This window comes from Nelusetta ayraudi, unplaced genomic scaffold (genome assembly GCF_046127955.1).
Source record: "Nelusetta ayraudi isolate G7.1 ecotype Tasmania unplaced genomic scaffold, CSIRO-AGI_Nayr_v1 ptg000135l, whole genome shotgun sequence".
NCBI classification, from domain to species: Eukaryota; Metazoa; Chordata; class Actinopteri; order Tetraodontiformes; family Monacanthidae; genus Nelusetta; species Nelusetta ayraudi.
In genome coordinates, this window is record NW_027466185.1 from 5,591,933 (window position 1) to 5,613,758 (window position 21,826).

At 42.4% G+C, this 21,826-nt stretch overlaps 1 protein-coding gene across 2 annotated transcripts in view; it reads left to right on the plus strand.

The window, feature by feature from the left end:
* Positions 1-21,530, plus strand: part of chst11 (carbohydrate (chondroitin 4) sulfotransferase 11) — a 77,763-nt gene extending 56,233 nt beyond the window's left edge. For both annotated transcript variants that reach the window (XM_076011585.1, XM_076011586.1), the window contains exons 2-4: positions 1,277-1,362; positions 19,395-19,624; positions 19,711-21,530. In XM_076011585.1, the coding sequence (XP_075867700.1) occupies positions 1,277-1,362; positions 19,395-19,624; positions 19,711-20,335 (941 nt within the window). In that variant the 3' untranslated portion in view covers positions 20,336-21,530. The remainder of the gene's footprint in view (positions 1-1,276; positions 1,363-19,394; positions 19,625-19,710) is intronic.
* The last annotated feature ends 296 nt before the right edge of the window (positions 21,531-21,826 follow it).

Sequence of the window (21,826 nt, forward strand, 5' to 3'; positions counted from 1 at the left end):
CCTTTAAGTTGAAGTCTTGTCTCGGTCTGCTGTCTTCGTGTTTCCTGTTTTATTTGGTTTATTTTGGCAGTCCAGTCTCCCCTTGCGCTTTCTGTATTTTACTTCCTGCTCCTGTTTTCCCGCCTTTTTTGTTGCCCCTTGATTTTGCCACCTGTGTCTCGTTGTTAGTCCTGAACCTTGATTGTTCTCACCTGTGTTCCTCTGCCATTCTTGATAAATAGTCCTGGTCTCCCTCTGTTTGTGTTCGGTTGTCGTCTTATCATGGTTGTCTTAGTGCAGCCTTGTCAAGTCCAGGTCTGTTGCGGTTCCCACTTTTTTAGTCTCCTGTTCTAGATTTATTTATTTTCTATTCAATGAAGACACCCTCGTTTGGGTTTTTGTTTTTTATTTGAAATAAATCCAAGTTTTGACTGCATTTGGGTCTCGCCTCCAACCCCCTCCCATGACAAGTCTTATGTGAAGCATCAACATTGAACATTAAGACTTTAGAATCTAAAAAAAATAAAGACAACTCTTCTTTTAAATAGGTCAATATAAACATCTGGTTGACAGTTATTCTTGAGAAACAATGTAAAAACAACAAATTTGTGGGAGATTTGTTTTAATATAAAATGTTCAATTTTAGAGAAACCTCGTCTCATTAATGCTGTGTCCTGCAGTCCAGGACCTCATGACTGCAGTGCCATTATGTTGCCAAACACAAGCTGCGTAAAGCTACAACACATACAGAGGAAAACGCACCTTTTGTCATTCTCATCATCAACAGCGGCAGCAGATGTTGGAACGCAGGCTGCTCCCTAAGGTCGAGGCAGGTGATGCGCTGAATGAACCGCTATCAAACCCCTCGGCCTCCTTGTTCGCACCGCGTTGATCCCACTCTGTCCTTGAGCGCTTCTTTCCCCTCCCGTCCAGGCTAATGGGAGAGTGGGCGGGGTTGAGGAGCTGCTTGGAAAAAAAAAAGTGGAGATGCGACTGAACTTGTGGCTGCTTCGCCCCCTCGCTGTGCTCGCTCTCATTATTTATCCCCATAGCTCTGCTGGCTTACCTTAAAAATGAGAGATCAACATGGTCCACTGGTTTTGTTGAAGACCTGTAGGCTGTCATCATCACTGACTTTACTCTGTGTGCTTTTTTCTGCTTATGGCAAGGATCAAACTTTATGACATGATCTGCAATCGACCTGTTGCATGCAATCAATCTGCCACCTTGTTGTGGACTCGTCTTCCTGGTTTGAAGGCTCCTCATCTCATCGCTATCTCCTCTGTTTTTTTCTCAGTCATGAGGAGGAATCCCTTCATGGTGGACGGCTGCTGCAGGAAAGGGTCTCGCAACGCCCTGCAGGAGCTCTACAACCCCACGCAGGTAGGACGCCGGCGGCCTTTCTTGTTCACATCCTCCTGCTCCTGTGTGCACGTTTCTTCCCATCCATGCGTGAAAGGTCTTTTGGAAGTACATAGGTTTCCTCGGTTGAGGTTTTATGAGACGCATAACAGTCAGATTCTACTGACCGTTGAGTGTGTCATTATTCTTGTCATGCCAAGCCAAGAGTTAGCATTCTCTCACAAAACTGCCCACTGATTAGGGCTGCTGAGGACAGTGTTAGCGTTAGCATTAGGCCTGGCTCTGTCCCATAATTCAAACTTTAGCATGAGCTAAAGACAACAAGGCTGTCTTGCGTCCATTTTAGACCAGGCGATGCCAAGAATGGGGCAACAAATGGGACAAAATTGAGTGTTGCCTTTACTTTTCTTTCTTCAGGGACATGGTGGAAGGGAGCAGGAATGATTCAAGCTGAGTTCCAGCCATTAGGCTGCACTCAACATCTCTGTTTTACATAAAAACATCTCCGTGGGATAATGGCCCAGAGAGAACGTGACCCTTGGTGAAATTAGCATGAAATTAAAGCGTCTGATGAATCACATTTTAAATGGCCCTCTGCTGTAAGTGGGCAGTGCGTATTGAGGATTGATAGGAGAGTGTGTCAGAGTGAGATGGCAAAAGGTGACGGAGGTTCGACTGAGTCCATCAATACAGAAGTGGGTTTCAGTTAAAAAAAAAAAAAAAAAAAGCTTTAAAATAAAATTACCTTACTTTGGCTCCACTGAGACAAATCTCTAATTATGTCTAACTAGCCCATCCTGTCTCATTTACACAGCTACAATTTGCTATAGATGGACATAGGCAAAAAAAAAGACATATTGGCTAAGTGCACGTTCTATTTGGATTCAGGGTTACATCAAACCTTCCCTTATAGATTGTATCAATGGTCTGGTTGAGTGGCAAAGAGATACTAAAGGGCAGAATTAGCTCAAACATAGCTAACTCTCTCTCTATATATGAATGCTTTCACCAGCAGAGTTTGTTTTTGTTTATTTATTGTCAATGATATTACTGCTACATTCACAAATTGTATCTATTTCCTCTGATATTGTTGTTGAACTGTGTTTTTAGAAAAGGTGCCTTTGGACTGGCATTGAGAATTAACATGTATGCTAAAAAAAACAAACAAATCAAAGCAAAGCATCTGATCTGTCCACGGCGACAGTGTTAATAATATTTGTGACGTCCATATCAAATAAAATAAACATGAACATAGTGATAGGCAGCTGATTGAAACAAGAAGATTGTAGGTGCCTTTTTTTTTTTGGTAAAAGTAACATGTAGCTCTAATAGATTTCAGGTTGTTTTTTTTAAATTTGTAGTGTTGACTGAGTGAGCAAAGCGTCAATGAACAAAACTTTTACAAAAAAGGCCCTGCTTGTATTGACAAGGTAACGCGCGACGTTTGCTGTGATGGATTACCAATACTGAGCAAGGGAACTGAAACCAATGGGCGCGTCTGTGGAAAGAAAGCAGCTGTGAAGGTGTGAAAAATAGATGCATTTAAAAAAAAAAATCCATACTGCACAATTTATAGGCTACGTGATGCAAAACGTCGATTTTTTTCTCCTTCTTTTCGAAGCGTGGGACATGTTGAATGGTGCTTTGCGGAGACTGAAAGGGCTTTTCTTGTTTCTTTTTCTTTTTTTTACCTCCAATGAATGTGTGTTGCTACATGAAGCTGGCCAAATTCACAGTGTGCCATTGGTGCTGCTGGGGGAGGAGCCTGACAGGAGGGACAGTGCTGCAGGTGATGCTATCAGGGTGACGGATTTAGACAGTTTCTCCCTTTTGTGCCACCGCCGCCGTCCTTCATGCTATCTGGAAACGCATTCAGCTCATCCCAGCCAGTCTCATCACACCTCCGGCCTCCTCCTGACCCCTGCAGCTTCAGGCCCTACCTTCACCCAGTGGGGGCTGTTTATCGCCGGGCCACCTCGTTAAATTACACCTAACGCTTCAAGTGGGCGTTTTTTGGGATTTTTTTTTTCGGACCTCTCGGAAATAGACCAGGTGCCTGTGGACTCGCCTCAGGTGGGATTTTTCCACACGTCGGCGCTCATGTGAAGTCCCATTGATGCGTTTCTGTGTGCTCAGTGGGGCGTTGCTGCAGCGGCGAGAGCAAACCTTAGCAAGGGGCGCTGGAGGTCGGCGGTCCACACAGGGCTATTGCTGTGCACTCCTCAATAGGTCAATTTTTTAAACATTTTTTTTTTAGTATGTGACGAAAGCGGGCAGAAGGAATACACAGAATATGGGGAAGGGAAAGAGGGTTTTTTTTTTTTTTTTTTAGGAGGGAAGGGGGATTATTAAATATTGAAATAATGTATTCAAAAGTCAGGTACATTAATCTTTTTTGCTGCATTCAAAGTCTAGACTTTTTAATAAGGAACAGCTTGCTGAAATGCTGCTCAGAGATTAATGTGCCGACCTTAAAGCACTCTTAATTATCAGCAAAAGACTCTAAATGTTTTTTTTTGCGTAACAGCAAAGTCAAGCCGCCGTGCCGCCGGCACAATCTCAACTGAAAGACGTGCCAAAAGACCTACAATCTACAGAGAGATGAGGGCAAGTTAAGGTCAGGCGTTAATGAGAGGTCGCACACCCGACTTGAACCGGATAAAGATCCCAAAGCAAAGGTCCAGCGGTTATTTCTGCATAACCTTGAGTTTTTTTTGGTTCATAAATCCAGTGCTGGCTAATGGGAGGGGATTAAGGAGAGTCAGAGCTCAAGTTAAAGTGACTGACATTCACATTTAAATGCAGGTGAAATATTAAAAATTGTGGAAACCATCCATTTTGGAGAGCAAGACAAAAAATACTTACATTCGAATAGAGTATTAGAATACTAGAATGCCTTAATCCCACATTGGGGACATTTGTATGATTACAGCCACAATATAGTGCAAAGAGAAGGAAAGTTATATTTAAAGAAATAACATTTTTCAAAAACATGTATAGAGTAGGAAGGAAAAACAAGATATTTACATTTTATGGACACTTGGATAAGTCATCAACATAATACACTGTCATAAATACAATGCAAAAAGGGCACATATAAGTGTTTTAGCCATGCAAAGGAAAGCTTTTTTTTCCCTTTAAAAGTCAAGAAAGTTGAGGCAAATATTTTGAGCCCAAGCTTCAGTGGTTGCACTACTTCCTTTCAATAGAGATTTGATCACCACCAGGTTGCGATGGTTTAAATGTCACTTTATGAATGTGAATAATTTTAGCGTCAGACATGTTTTTTTTTTCCTCAACGTTTTTAAACTTCAATTATACCTCGCATTCGCAAGAAAAGGTCACATTATTGAAAAGGCAAAAACCAGGGCTGGAACTGAGTTTTGCTAGGGGTCATCATTGTGTGCCTTAAAGTTTAAATGCCATGTAGTCCTTGAAAGCCACTGTACAGCTGTTTGATGTAAATAAAGTGAACTAAAACATAAAAGTCACAATGAAATTATTTATAAAACCAGAATCTGTTGTGTCTTTTGAAACATTTATATTAATGGCCAGTGTGTTTGCACTGCGCACAACAACTTTAGCATTAGACTGGTCTAACTAATCAAAAGGAAAATCAAAATGCGCTGCCACAGATTTGCCAAGTGCAATAAATAGGGGCTGGGTATTGATCTGATACGTCTGCACACACTGCCAAATATGATCTAAATAGAGGGAAGGAAACCAGTCTATATAATACTTTTTCCTCTTTGTGGCAATATTCATTTCTTTTTAAAAAAATCTAACCAGTAATCTGGCTCACAGAGGACTGACAGACACCGTCATTAGCGAGCTGGAGCCTTTGCTTGTAGCGGAGCGCTGATTCAGACATGACAGTCGGGTCCACTGAGGAAGTGAACACTGCTGCACTGTGAGGCTGGAGCGGAGACGAGATGAGTCAAAGCCAGTCTGAACAAAAACACAGTGTGATCACAACGGCTGTGTTCATAGTCTCTATGTCCCTGAAATATGTGCTTATAAAAGTCCAGAGTGTAATATTTGGAGATTTTGAAGACGAAACAGTGACATCAAGTGCTTACATTTTAGATTGCAGCGTACCTTTCACTCCCCCTCCCCCTCCTGAGTTTGCCAGTGAACTACGGTGGCATTGCGCAACCAGCAAACCTGGATACCTCGTCCACTTTCTTCTTCTTCTTTGTTGGTTTGTTTGAGGATGCCAGCAGTCACCCTAAAAACCAAACGCGCTGTCAGGCAGCTGGATTGTCCACACCAGGCTGCCTTAGAAAACCTGCTAACTAGGAGCTAGACCCTTCATCTATGTACTGTATATTCCTATATAAAAATAAAAATCATTCTAAAGAATTTTGGAAAACCAAATGACTTTTATGACACTGTGAGTATACACCTTTATATATGTATTTATAGGAAGTATGTTAAGCTTTTACTAATATAAAAATTATAAATCAGGCCAAATACTACACACTGGACCTTTAAGGATCAAAACATTAACATTTTCCCATCAGGGAGGGATGGGATTAGATGTATCCTGGGCATGAACAGAAGAAAATACAAAAAAAAAAATAAAATGAATGAATAAACAAATAAATAAATAAATAAGAGGGGCACAAGTGTAATTATATGTTAATAACATGTCCCCTGCGGTATTTGAGAATCAAGATTAAAAAAAAAAAAAAAAAAATCAACATGATTTGACTCGGCTCTATTCGCCTCTAGCACCAGCAGGAAGTCCTGCATTGTTTTAGACTTGCCCATCTGGTGGCAAGGAAATCTGTGTAATGACCTTGTCGCTTCCAAATCAGGATGTACTGTTGTCACTCTGGATTGATAGCAAACCAGCATGTTGTCAGCAGCCGTCTGTGGCTAAAACATGGGAGGAAAAACAATGGAAAATGAGAAAACACAGTTTTTCTTGGGTTGATCGAAAACTCATTGAGTCGGCCTTTGTATAGACAGAGAGTGGTTAGCATTTAGTCCCCAGGACAGTGAGGAGTTGCTCCTTGTGCGTGTCTTTTTATTGGACTGCAGACAGCAGAGAAAAAGACAAACAATGTGCAGGAAAGGAGGAAATGAAATGGGAAAGAGGATGTAACAAAAGGCCTGCAGCTCCGTAAAGCTTTGAAAGTGATGTTGTTTTTTTGTCATTTTTTTCAACTTGTGTTCAACAAAATAAAGGGACGAAATTGAGTTTTTTTCTACTCCAGTTAAGTGCGAGCAAATGTTCTCTCTGTTACCTATAATCAGAGCAGCGTTCTTTGAGGTCTTTAGGCAAACAAAGTGGCATATCACACAACATCTAATGCAACTTACAAACGTACAAAAATATGTACTCACATTGCTTTATTACTGTAAAAAATAGTTTTACTGGGCTATATCAAACTGGCTTAAATTTGGACTCGAAAGTAAGACCCAAGAGTTTCACCCTCCGAGGGCTGACGACACATCAAGAAAGACGATTTCTTATTTATATTTTACAACTCCTGCTGCACTTTTTGAAAATAAAATACACTTTCCCCTCTGACAACAGTTGAGGACGTTTGAACGAGCTCAGAGGGAAGCCAACAAGTTGGCAGTGCGGCGACAGCTGGCTGGCTCCTAAGTGCTCTGATGATGTCATGTGCTGGCCACAACCAATTGACGGGATTTAGAGATAGACTGTTTCAAAGAGGAGGCCAATGCAGAGCACTGGCAAAAAAACAAAAAAAAAAAATGCATTCTATCGATTTGGCCAGCAGGGTCCGCCAGAAATGGTTGCAAAACGGCTAAAAATGACTGGCTGTCAATACAGCGCTAAATTAATTTCTTGACAATCAACCATTCACACTCACATGCACACCTACGGACAATTTAGAATGTTCAATTGACCTCACATGCATGTTTTTGGACTGTGGGAGGAAGCCGGAGAACCCGGAGAGAACCCACGCAGACACAGGGAGAACATGCAAACTCCACACAGAAAGGTCTCAGGTCCGGGCCCCGGAATCTAACCCACGACCTTCTTGCTGTGAGGCAGCAGTGCTAACCACTGCACCACCGTGTCGCCCTCTGTTCATCTTAACACAGCTTAATCCTTTTGGTTAAAGGTGTGAAATTTTAGAGATTTTGAAGAAGAAACAGCGACATCAAGGAGTTACATTTTAGATTGTAACGCTCTTTCACTTTCCCTCTCCCTCCCAAGCTTGCCAGTGAACTACAGTGGCATGTGCATCCAAACCTGCATACCTCGTCCACCTTCTTCTTCTTCGTTGGTTTATTTGAGGACGCCAGCATTCACCCTAAATACGAAACATGCTGTTAGGCAGCTAGATTGTCCACACCAGGCTTCCTTAGAAATATGGCAGTGCAAGATGGCAGCTAACTGGAAGCAAGACCCTTGATCTATGAATATTCTTATATATAAATAAACACCGTTCTATGAGTAGGACAACCAAGTGACTTTTATTGTACAGCTAATACACACTTTGATGAATGCATTTATATATTAAGCTTTTATCAATATAAAAATCATAAATCAAGCCAAATATTACACACTGGACCTTCAAGGATTTTTTTGGGGTTTGTTTTGACATGCTTTGTCCTGTCTTGTGTTGTATCCTTCACACTACTGGTTCACATTGAGAGGAAAGTGTCTCTGTGTGTCTGTGCCTCCAAGATAACACCTGTCCAGGTTTGTTCCACCTGCTCTTGATATCCTGTGCACATTTTCTCGCGCTTCCCCTCCTCCTTTCTCATTACACGTCCCCCATCAACCGGTGGAAAATTGGCAGCCTGGACCAGATTATACAGCAAACTGGCAGCAGAAACTGGTTGTAGACCCTGAAAGGAACGTTGCACCTTTCACCCACGGCGAATGAGGGAGGAGAGCAGCTGTCTGGGTATAAGAACCATCTGAGCAGAGCACAGCTGTGTGTGTGTGTGTGTGTGTGTGTGTGTGTTCGTGTGTGTGTGTGTGTGTGTGTGTGTGTAGAGACTGCTTTAAAGACAAAGGGGTTTAGAGAGGGAGGCTTAACTCTTTTTGTGTGTGTCCATCTCAGGAGGCAGCGTATGAACAGGGCTGAAGGAAGGATGTGGAAAGCAGCAGGGTTTAGAGGAGATGAGCAGAGCGCTGAGGCATAGATGAACTGTGAGAGGAGACAGTTTATCAGGGTGGACCACAGAGGATACGGATAGATGAAATATATATATATAAATATATGTGTATATATATATATATATATATATGTGTATGTATATGTATATATATATATATATATATATATGTATATATATATATATATGTGTGTATATATATATATGTATATATATGTGTATATATACATATATATATATATATGTGTATATATATATATGTGTATATATATATATATATATACATATATATATATATATATATATATGTGTATATACATATATATATATATATATATATATATATATATATATATATATGTAAATATATATATATGTGTATGTGTGTGTGTGTGTGTGTATTTTCCCTTCTCTGTGATTAGAGCGTCTCGTTACCGTGCTCATCCCCGCCGGATCATCAGGCTACTTACCGCACGTCGACACACACAAAAGAAGTGCTTAAGTCCAGCCGATTCCCCCACTGCAGCTTGAAATCCCGAAAAAAGGTGTTTGGCTCAGAGTCGCATGAAGACAAAGATGCTTTTTCTGTTTAAGGTCTAAATTGGGTGAAAGTGCTTTTCTCTGCACTCGGTGTTCTGCCGCCAGGTAAAAAGGTGCACTGCACAGACATGCAAGTAGCCAATCATCATCTCCATTAATTTCTACTGTATTGTTGCTGTAATTATGCATATTTCCCCAATGTGGGATTAATAAAGGCTTCTTCTTCTTCTTCATCCTCATATGTGATGAAAACCAATGTCTTGAATTTGAATGATTCCGGTTCCAAATGATTCCCAATTCCGATTCTTTTCAGAGGCAGGGTCAAAAAAGTTGAGCTCGCTCACAGCTAACAAGAAGTCTCACTCGGAAGTGTTTTGTCACATTGGTTGTGCGCTCTCCTCTTTTGCACAATACATTTCTTTTACACGTTTTTTGCATCTAGCACTCGTGACATTTATTTTGGTAAACTTGGTTAATTGTTTTGGTGAAGCCACACTTTGGAACGCTACCGCACACTTTCCACGGCTACGCAACACACTGCTTGCTGGCTTCTTTTCCAGCAGCTTCCTCTTCATTGGCGGCTTCTTCTTCAAGCCGCCAATGAAACGAGCAAGTTCACCGGAGATTCAGACAAAGCGACAATGCAAGCACACAATACCGCAGTGCATTACAAAAGTGACAAAGTTTCTTCCTTGGCTGTCTGGCTTTTCACGCTCACCTCTGCGCCAGTGGAAGCTGGTTTAGTGTTACCGTGGGACGAGGAAAGTTGGACTTCCCCAGGTGTCGTGTGTCCTGGAGTGACACCTGACTGTGTTTTGTGTTTACATCTCTGCGTGTTTACAGTTGGGCGTCAGCAATTAGCTGAAGTGTCTCATGTTCAGTCCAGTTCTTGTATCACCAAAGCTGTGTTTTGAAGCTATACGGTAGAGGGAAGGATGGTTTTGGGTCTTCTTTTTACTCCTTTTTTTTTTTTTTAACTGGCAGTGTTTTTAAAGAAGGAGCAGAATCTGCTAATTTTGGTCAATTTGATGTATTTTATTTCTTTGAGTTGAAACAAAACAATTAAGCACAAACATTCAATCCAACTCCTGAATGAAAGGGAGCAGAAAAAATAATAATCAATCAATTGTTCCAAATTGAGAGATCCGATTGTTCTGTTTCCATGAAAGCTGAGGAGAGTGATTGTACTGACTTGGACTAATACAGTGATACCATCAAATGATTTCACTCCCAACCACACTCGGAAGAGCGGCAGTATTTAACATAGTTGTTTGCCAGCAGCTAATCAAGCTTGTTGTTTCTTTTGAATGAGAGAATATGAGCATCAAGAGAGCACAGAGCAATTATCTTCATGTGCGATGTGCCATGTTTGTCTCTTCACATGGCAGACACGCACCCGAAGTGCACAAAGTGACAATGGGAAGCAAATCCGACGTGCACGTTCACATGGACTCTGATCACATTGAAAACAAAGTCCAACCATCTCCCCTAGTTTGATTGAGATTTCTATCAGATCAGACCAATTCAGTCTTTAACATTGTAAGTATTAGCATGACTCAATTCTAAGCAGGTTGGTGTTTAAACTATGTAAAGTCTTTAAGGAAGCCCGTCTGGCAGAGCGTTCCACTGTCAGGCGGCTTGCATAAAAAGTGGAGGTGCAAGATGGCAGCTAACTAGGAGCAAGGCCCTTATTGCTCTATGTATGTTCTTATATGTAAGAGAACCATTCTATGTGTAGGAAAACCAAATGACTTTAATTGTACTGCAAGTACACTCTTCTATTAATGTATTTACAGGCAGTAGATTGAGCTTTTACCGATACAAAAATCACAAACCAAGCCAAATTTTACACACTGGACCTTTTAAGAAAGAAAAGTCCCAACCTCACTGCAGCACATAACATAAGACTGAAAGTAAAGATGATGCATAATGTTGCAGTGCATAAACCTGTGCAAAAGGTTTTTGCTTACTGTGAAGCAGCAAGAATTTCTTTTGACATTGATACAACGTGTCTGCCTTTTGCCATCTCTGACTTCTCAGTATGCAGAGAGAGTTCTTCTTCTCCAGTCGTTCCTGCTAACACTTTATGCAAGATGAGAGGAAAACGTGGTGTCTGGAAACATCACAAGGTGACGTGAGTCATGTACGGCCCAGGGCAGGAGGCCTCTCCATTCCAGCAGGTTATTTTATACAATCCGGGGTCGTAATCAATGGTTCTCATCAAAGGAGCATCAAAAGCAGGACATCGGTGCGGTGCCTGCGTCGGCTTCATTGCCCGCAGGACACTTCAGCACCGAAGCCAGACACAGACAGCGGCCATGTGGAGGAATGTGCGGCTGAACGGCGTCAGACTGCAGAGCAGCTCCCTCCCTCGGGCGCGTGCAAGTCTCCAACTCAGCCTCAAAGTTTTCAAACGTTTGCAACTTTATTGCTTCGTAATTTCAAATGTCTTTTTTTTTTGTTTTTATTTAACTGCATCAGAAAGAGGCATAATCCTGTAAGTCTACGCAAATAAATGCACCGTGTGCCCTGTGTGACGTTTAAATCCGCGTGTTTACTTGACCTCGGCGTCCCCAGCTAGGGAAGCCCGCTGCTTTTAGCCGGCACACACACACACACACACACACACACACACACCACACACACACACACACACTCACACACACACACACACACAGTGTGTTCATTTACTGCTTCACTGCAGTGCACTTACATAACAGACACCGGCGTGAAACGTCGTGAATCAGTTGATTCACTGCTGCTTTGAGGCGTCCTTTTAATTCACCTTCTGAAAGACAGGGTATCTCAAGAATTATTTTTTGTATTTTTTTTGTGGAGGCGGGGGGGGGGGCTGAAAGTCACAGAACAAATTTTGCATTGGCGAGAATTCAGAGATGGCAAAAGCATTCACACTCTGTACTGATTCAACTCCTCTGCTCCAGTAAAAATAGGAAAGGACGGCTTCCAAAATGTATTGCCATTAATAATAAAATTATACATTCATTGATAATTTTGCAAAAGAAAAAGATTTGGATCATTTTGAACAGCTTTGGTACTCTCAATACTATAGTCTTTTTTTTTCTTTTTTAACTGAATCACAATATAAACAAACTAAATAGTTATGAGCCATTTTTGGATGTTGAATAACCTTTAAAAACAATGTTATTTTCTAACATTTCTTCTTCTTTCTTTCTTCAACATCTTCGTACTGAAAATGCACTGAACAGTGACTCCAAAAACTGAGGTCCTCTAAAATAATCTCCTTCCCCCTCATAAATAATAAGGGGATCACTTTGAACAGATTTTGTATATTTTTGAAATGCTTTTAAACACAAAAGTAACTCGAAAGTACAGGCATTTGTGTACAAATGTAGCGGGTAAAAGTCAACCGAAATAGAAGTACTTAGGTAAAGTACAGATACCTAAAAAATCAACTTAAGTGCAGTAACAAAGTATTTGTACTTTGTTCCTTCCCACCTCTGCTGAAGGCGTTTTAAGACACAGAAGAGCAGGAGTGGTGAAGAGAACATTTGACACGACAACTCTAAACAAGATGTCACCAGACAGGGCATTTGTAAACATGAACTATAAATGATCTGAGTTATTGTTGCAACAAACCGTTTGCAGTAGTACAAACTGTACCTGATAGCTACCTGAAAGCTAAATTGCTGCGTAAATCACCTTCGTCATAACTCCCTGATAATTTGATCATGATGTTCAGTTAAAGCTGAATATCAGTGCACTGAACTCTGTGCTACAGCCCTTCCACTCATTTAGTATTGCTTTGTTGAATCTGGGCCAACGGTTATCAATATTAACGGCCCATTCTGAAGCAGAGAACTAAAAGGGGGAAAGAATAAAAAAAAATACATATCAAAGTTGCAAAAGCTCCCAGAGGAAGGAAATTAGATCTATTTGATCTGCAAACACAAGTGAAAGTGAAATTGGGGGAATCACTTCATCAGAGGCAGCGAGCTCATATTGTTCTAAAAAAAAAACTGTTTGGAATTAATTGGAATTTTGCCTCGAGACTGCTACCTTTTTTTTTTTTTTTTTTTTTTCTTTTACTGCATGTGGCGGAATGGTGAAGTGAATAATAAGAAACTGTGCACAACTTCAGCATGGTCTTTTTAAATGAATCTTAATGAACTTGTTAGCCTGTTTTTCCATTTAAAAAGCCATTTCTCCTCCACTACTGTTCTCCTTCTCTGTTTATTTTTGGGTGACTGTTAGTGTTTGGTCCAGTATGGTATTTGAAGTTGTCAAACATCATTTCCCAAAGCTCCGCAAGTTGGCCCTCGCCCTCGCCATGGCTCTTTTATATTTAGTCACAAGCTGCTCAGTGGACGTCTGTGGTCCTGCGGTAGATTTTTCCAGGAACTACCGCGTGGAGCCGCTACGTGGAGGACGGACGGAGAGAAGGAGCGAGTGTTCACGGCCCTCAATAAATAAGGGGAGAAAAAATATTTCCACTGGAGAGTGTGTGTGCGTGTGTGTGTGTGTGTGTGTGTGTGTGTGTCTCTCACAGTGGGTACAGGTGGCTCTCAGGTGGCGTGTTATTGGTGGATATAAATAATTTACATGACTCAGGCCACAAAGGGTTAGTTTTAAGGGAGAGATGTGCCTTTACGTATTCTACAAGGAATGTGTGTGTGTGTGTGTGTGTGTGTGTGTGTGTGTGTGTGTGTGTGTGTGTGTGCGTGTGCGTATGCGTATGCTCTTGTCAATATAGCTTTGACAGAAGTTTGAGGACATTTTTTGCCCTTTTCCTATGAATTTGTCACTATGAAGTCTTATATTTTTTGGATGTTTAGGTGTTAGTGATCCATATTGTGGGTGTGGGGGTAACATGAGGTGCTAAAGGAAGCAAAGTCGTTTGGATTGAAGGCTGTACATCCAGACTGAGAGTGAACTGGAGTCAATGAAATGAGTTTTGGGTATGTGCACAGCACACAACATCTAGCGATGGAGACAGACGGTGTCCAGTGGTGCCTCTCTGGCAGCGCTATGACAGCCTAATGAAAGGCAGTCTGTACTGGGGAGAGTCAGTCGGCTTCAATGCCCGCTGCTCACTGTGTGTACGCTGTGTGTGTCTGGGCAAGAAGAGGCACATTGCTAGATGCTATTGATCTTTGTGAAGATGACTTCACAGCCAGCAGGATGTCCAAGGTAGCAGTGCTAGCTGTGGAATCTCATCCATGTTGATCTGAAGTGCAATCAACATATAGATTCTCTTATTATTGGTGTGTCTCATTCCTGTCCCGAGGAGCACAGATTCCACAAAATGCAAATTCAAGAAGTGGCACTTTAGGTTAAAGGTCCAGTGTGTAATATTTGGCTTGATTTATGATTTTGATATTGACAAAAGCTTAATATACAGCCCATAAATACATTAAGAAGAGTGTGTACAATAAAAGTCATTTGGTTTCAAGGCTCTTGCTCCCAGTTAGCTGCCATCTTGCACCGCCATATTTCGAAGTGCTCGCGTCTTCAAATAAACCAACGCAGAAGAAGAAGAAGAAGAAGAAGAAGGTGGACGAGGTATCCAGGTTTGTGTGTGCAGGCCACTGTAACTCACTGGCAAACTCAGGAGAGGGAGGGAAGGTGAAAGATGCAGCAATCTGAAATGTAACCACTTGATGTTGCTGTTTCTTCCTTCAAAATCCCCAAATATTACACATTTAACCTTTAAATGTGACTTCACAACTAATTTAGTATATATTTTGGTGCATATCTGAGCTGTAGCTGCCGGCTGCTTCAACTTGCTATGGGAAGTCTGTTTTGTCAATTCTCCTGGGAAGGAACGTTTCAGGCATCCATCCCGAAAATGCTGCAAAATATGACATGTTAGCGTCTCTTTTTGCCCTCCAACCGTGTTTTAAACCCTGTTCTCCAGTTTGGGGTGGAATAAATTATCCTAATTTTCAGCCTGCATGCTAATTCAAAGTGCCAACGTTACACACTGTCAGGACATTCTTGCGGATCCAGTTTCTTAGGTTATAAATAACTATAAAAGATTCCATACTGTGATTTCACCACAGTCAGATTAAAATGTAATAGCACCCACAGGAAATATTTTCATGTTGCCCCCCTGCTGATCCCTGCTCTCCTATTAGCGCCTCCTGCTAGCACTGAAAGCACTCTGTGATGTTTCCCCTCTTTTTTCGTTCTTTATATACACACATAAGGCAGTGCATTAATTTAACCGGTCAAGGCCCCCGATGATTTTATCAAACATTAGCTGCAGCAAGTTTTACAAGTAAATCAGTTCTTTGTAATGTGCCATTTAAACTTATGTGGTATTTAAAGTTGTTTTTGTTTTTCGTTTTTCTTTTGTTCTTTTTTTTTTCAAAGCACGAGTGCCCGCAAAGCAATGAAGCACCAACAGAAAAGCATCACATTGCATTACAAGATATAATTTCAGCCCAGACGAATTGGGTTTTTCAGACTAAAAACAGCGCAGAGCACTTATTGTTGCTCCAGGCGAATTGAGAAGTCATATTTCATTCAGCGAGGCCAGCTGGAGCTGCAGATTACTGCGCAGCGAAGGCTTGTCAGATGCCAAAACACAGCAGAAACAGAATTTTACAATAAAACAACTATTTTATTATTCATGAAGACAGTTGTGATGAGACACTTAGACTGAAGCGCCGAAATCACAAGGTCCCAATAAGAATCAGCACTTGACATGTGTTTATTTTGTACAGTAGTGCTCGGCTTGCAAGTATTTGTTTTTTTGTTTTTTTGTTTTTTTGTAAGAAAAAAATAAATATAAGCCAAGTTGAACTCTTCTACACGTCATCTTTGTTTGTGCAACCTGAGCCTGCTTCACCACATCGCTACGAGTCTGTACTCTTTCAATTGTAAAGCAGAGCGCCACTTTAAAAAAAAGGTTTAATTCTCCGTCTAACTTCATACTGCGCAGTGTTACCAATTATTCTGCCTAAAAACTAAAAAAAAAATGTTGCATTTTCATTTGTTCTTTTTTGGGGTTTTAACTTGTTTTATTTTGAAATTTTATCATCATTTTCTGTTTGACGTCTCGCTTGACTCTGAGTTATGAGACGCTCTCCTGGCAATGACAGATCATGGATCTGATGCAAAATAGTATAAAACAGCAAAAATTATGACAAATTCCTGCAGTAAGGCATAAGAAATGGTTCTGAGATGCTGACACGATTCAGCATCTCTTGGAAAAACTGGAGACTTACCTGATTCTGTTGCAAAAAAAAAAAAAAAAAAAATTTTTTTTTTTGAGTTGTCAGAAACTTTTCTGCCACCTTCAGTCTCCATCCCTTCTTATTTCTGCTTTGCAACAGTCAGCGAATCAGGTCTTGCTATTCATACCCACAGCCAGATCATTTTTCAGAGCAACTTTTTTCACACAGAAGGATGTGGCCTTGGCGAGGAAATGAAGCCTTTGAAATTGGAAACCCAATCCCCATGTTCCGCAGTCATCAGTTTTCGGACACGTTTTTTAACAAACAAGTGTGCAGCGACGGCAGGATGTGAGAGGCGTTTTGAATGCACAAAGGGCTTTTCTCCAATCTCTCTCAATATCTGATGCGAGGAGGAGTGGGGGCGGGGGTGGGGGGTGGAAATGGAGTGTTTCTCATTTGCACACAGAGTGCTGATAATGACTTTTATGGCGAAATTAGGTTTGAATGTAAGCAGAGGAGGTTTTTTTTGGTCCCTCTTCCCCCATTTTAATGGAGCGCTTTACCTCAGTGAACGGACGCTGGTGGAAACTGGGTGTGAAAATTCTCTCCATATATCTCTATCTCTCTCTCTCACTCACACACACACACACACACACACACACACACACACACACACACACACACACACACACACTCTCCTTTGTAGTTTACTAATGTGCATGCGGCGAGGCCGAGGGATTCATCACGTATCACTGCCGCAGAGGGAAAGTGCTGAACTGAAGGTTTGAGGCCCCTTGTGGGACGCTGACCAATCGGTCGAGATCAAACCCAATCGACCGCATCGTGCCGTGTGAACCTCGCTAACGACTTTCGCCGCTCTGATTATTTACGGCTCTTATCTGATGCCGAGCCACTACATCTTGTCCGTGAGGGAGTAGAGCGGTAATGCGAGAGCGAATCGCGCGGGAATCCCGTGGGAATGCCTTGACACGGCCAGAGGTCAGCCGTCTTCTTCCCTCTATCGGTATTTATCGCCTCTCCAATCATCTCCTCCTCTTCCTCTTCCCCCTCACCAGTCATCTTTGCCCTTTCATCAAAACAGAACAAGGGACTCGGTCGAGCTGCCCCAAGAGGAGATAAAATGGTATAAAATAATCCACCGGGAAGGGAGGGCTGGGGCACGACGACAAGATTCCCTCCCTTTTCACTCTCTTTTTTTCCCCCACCTCCCCCCCACTCATGTTAATTACAGTGTTTGTCTCCCTTTGGCATAAAGGGCCGTGCACTCTCTCCAGCGTGTGTGTGAATCATAGCTTGATGTCTCTGAGTGGGATATTAAAAAAAAGAGGTTGGGGGGAGACGCGATTTTCATCAACAAAGACCTGTTCTGCGATGCTCCTCATTAGTCTTTTATGCTGGAATGAATGGTAGGTGGGTGGGTGGGTTTGCGCACACGAAGGGAGAAAACAAGGGGGTTGAAAAAAGTAGATGGATAAATAAATAAATAAATAAATAAATAAATAACATGAGGCCGGCTCCTCCAGCAGGCAAAATCCATCTTGCCTTGTCAATTCAGATTTCCCTCAAAATGCCAAACAAGGCCTGTTTGACACAACAGGTAATGGTAAAAACAAGAGATGGAATAAAAAGTGGCAGTTTGGTGTCAGATTATTGATTGAACAGACGTTTAAAAAACTTTGTTTAAACCATTGTTTTAAGCAATGGCTTAACAAGGTGTATTCTAGTTTTGTGTTTAAACCCTGGAAAGAGAAAGTGCATTCAGTTTTGTACTGGCCAGCCCAGACTACAGTTTCTGCCTGCTTCAAAAGTCTCAGGTGTGACGATTCTGAATGAATGAATGACTGGAGAACAAAATGAGGTTTGAAGGAATAAATGTGGGGGGAAATGTTAATGTGACGTCTTAGAACAGCTGATTGAAGTGTGAATTCACATGTGGGGGAAAAAAACTCTATGCCTCTCACTCCCATAGTAGGGATGACAATCCATGACATTGTGCTAGCACATGACTATTGAAAGGAGCCTATTGAGAAAATAACAGAGTATGAAGCAGAACTCCTACACACGTTATTCAGAAACATTGAAGTATTTGACTGCTTCCCACTTGTTGATTGTTTCTGCATGGTGTAATCGGGTTTAAAAAAAAGTGGAAAAGATTGGTGTCTGGACTGCAGCAGGGGTTGTTGCATGATGAATTAACCACTTACACGCATAACAAGTGAGTTCAAAGAAAACTATACGCTTCTTTAGTCAAGCTGTCATGGGCCATGGGGTTATTTTACTACGTCTTCCTTCCTGTCATCTCCGCCCCAGCTGAAGTGGTTCTGAAAGGCCACAGTTGTTGCAAGGGCAGTGGAGCAGTGCAGATGCCGCTCGTGGCACAATCAATTAGGACTCAGCAAAGCAACCAAAGGCACTGCCCCGGAGGGGAATTCAGGACCTAGAGGGAAAGTAATCAAGAGGCAAAAGAAAACATTCCTGCCCTTCAGATGTGAAACCCCAAGGGTTTTAACTGCCCTTAGACACTTTTAATCCTCCCAATGGACTTCTCCATTTCCCTCCTTGCAAGCAGCATTTCATCATGAATATGAAATATGCCTCAGGTGAATGACAGTATACATGAATATTGAATGCTCAATGCCTGTAATATCCTCCCATGTCATTACTTTCTTCCGTACGCACAAACTAATCTCTGTGGAAGTCTGTTCATAAACTAAACACAGGGGTGAAATAGGTCAATAAAGAGATAAGCACGATAATACAGTGTGAGATTAATAACTCTTGATATTCTGTGTGTCTGTCTTACCACCTGGCTCTCCTCATCTCGATCTTTCATTTGTACGCTTTATTAATATGACTAGCGCAAGATTGCATATCAAGTTAATCTGAAATACAAAGGAGCATAATATTACCCGTCAACTGTGTCTAATCAATATGGCAATAAGTTTTAATGCCATTAATTATCAGTTATCAATATTTAACTAATGATTCAAGACCTTGAGATAGTGAAACAGAAACTGAGAAATTACTGTTTGGCTGTATAGGCTAATATATTTTCATATCATGAATCGTATTTAATAACAGTGATAACTTGGTAGCTGGGATAGGCTCCAGCCAGGAAGTGGATATAGAAAATGGATGGATGGATGAATGGATGGATGAATAACTCTAATAAAACTGATTGGAAAGTAATTGTTGGGTCCTCCTCTCTTCCTTTTCCCTGACCAGTCGGACTTGTCTGGGGCCGCCATCCTCCACCAGGCCAGGAGGGACCAAGTTGGGGACGCCTGTCGGATGTACAACGCATCCAGTCGCAAGCGCAGGGTCCTGACACCGGGCGACCTCAAACACCTCGTGGTGGACGAGGACCATGAGCTCATCTACTGCTACGTCCCAAAGGTGGCCTGCACCAACTGGAAACGTGTCATGATGGTGCTCACAGGCCGCGGCAAGTACAGGTAGGTGTGGCGGTCGGCATACCGTTCGAAGGAGGTTTGGAAAACTCGACCATGTTCCTGACTTTGCCCATGTTTCTCTCCCGCAGTGACCCGATGGAAATCCCGTCCAACGAGGCCCACATCCCTGCCAACCTGAAGACGCTGAACCAGTACAGCATTGCCGAGATCAACCACCGCCTCAAGAACTACCTCAAGTTCCTCTTTGTTCGCGAGCCATTTGAGAGGCTGGTCTCGGCGTACCGCAACAAGTTCACCCTCAAGTACAACTCGTCGTTCCACAAGCGCTTCGGCACTCGCATCATCCGCCGCTACCGCAAGAATGCCACGCAGGATGCCCTGTTCTACGGGACCGATGTCAAATTCAAAGAGTTTGCCGAGTACCTGGTCGACCCGGCCACGCAGCGCGACGGCCCACTCAATGAGCACTGGCAGACCGTCTACCAGCTGTGCCACCCGTGTCATATTCACTATGACCTAGTGGGCAAGTACGAGACACTCGAAGAAGACTCAAACTACGTCTTGCGGTTGGCCGGCGTGGGCGACTCCGTACGCTTTCCGAGCTACGCCAAGTCCACCCGTACAACGGACGCCATGACGGCCCAGTTCTTCAGCAATATCAGCACACAGCAGCAGGTCCAACTCTACCAGCTTTACAAGATGGACTTTCTCATGTTCAACTACTCCACACCCAGCTACCTCCGGCTAGACTGACAGAGGGCAGAGCTGGTACTCTGAGAATGGCTGCTTTGTCGAGGTAATGGGGGTGACGGAAAGAGTGAAGGGCAGAAGATTTTAGAAGCAACCCTATTTAAATGAAACAAAAAAAAAAAACTGTCAATTTTTGCAGGAGTGGGGGTTTTAATAAGATGTGTGATGTGTAAATGGCTGGAAGAAAGAGCGGTAATGTGTTCTTCTCTGGGCATAAAAGGGGGAGGATGTCCAGCAAGAGAGGGTCGACCAGGCGTGGATGTGGGTAAATGAACCAAACACATGCAAGGACACAAATGTTTGTGAAGCAGGTCTTCAAGTGTTTAAATGAAAGGGGAAACTCAGAGGAGGGACTGGAAGTCGGATTCTCCTTTCGTTGCTCTCGTCTTTAAACAAACTGCTGACAAAATTGGCAAACACTCCCCAGACACAGCTCAGAATGGAGGTCTCGCACGTGCCCTGATCCCAGCTCCCTCGAGGAAGCCAAGCTTATCCTTCCCTCACCTGATCAATGGAGAAACTCCGTCAAATTGTAAGGCACCATGCTTGTCCATCGCTGCGCTGTGCTAGCGCCCATAATCCCCTTGCCGTTGGCCGATTAACGAATTTCCAAAGGAAAGCCAAGTCATTACAACTTTAGGATGCCCCTTATAGCCAACAGCTACTGACTTCATTTCTGGACCCAGCAGTTGTCACAAAAATATTCACTGGTTTTGATTGTTTGACTTGAGAAATGGATGCTATCCACACCGAGAACAAGTTGAAATCTTTGCCTGTAAACACCAACCACCCTTAAAACCCCGAGCTGCAAGACATGTTGGGAGGTATGACAGCCTCTTGAAGGATGACTGACCAGGGTTAAGTCCACGCGGGACGCCTGGACACTGAAAACAGCCTGCTTGGTTGCAAAAGGGTTTCAAGGCACCGGATCCCATAATCCCGCCCTGCCACGTCACGGCCACGCCCTCCTTTCAGTGGCCCACACGAGACAAACCCAGGGCTACGTCCACAGAGCCCCCATCCTTGCCAACCAAATGTGCGCTTTTTTTTTTTTTTTTTTTTTTGTCAAAGCAAAAATCTTTTGTCTTGATTGCTTGATTTTTTTGATTTTGTACTGTCTATAAAAGTATTGCTGCGAGCAGCAATAGTTTATTTAATTTGCTTTGTTAATCAAAGAGAGAAAGATTTCCTTTTCTTTTTCCTGGGCTTTTTTTTTTTTAACATTCTAGAAACTCTTTGTTAATTAAGAGTTTGTCATGTTGATTTCTTCTTCACAACTTGCCTCCGATACTCTTCTCAATGCGCCGCAGCCTTTTTCCATTGCTGAAGATTGTGTAAAGAGTTTTAGCCCGTGGTTTTGTCCTTCTGTGTCCAAGATCATCACAGGTATATAGGATATCACATTTCACATCTTTTCTCAAAACATTTGGTGCCAATATAAGATCGCTGTTAGGGCTTTACATCCACCCTCAGTGTCCAGTGCAGGCCACTGCC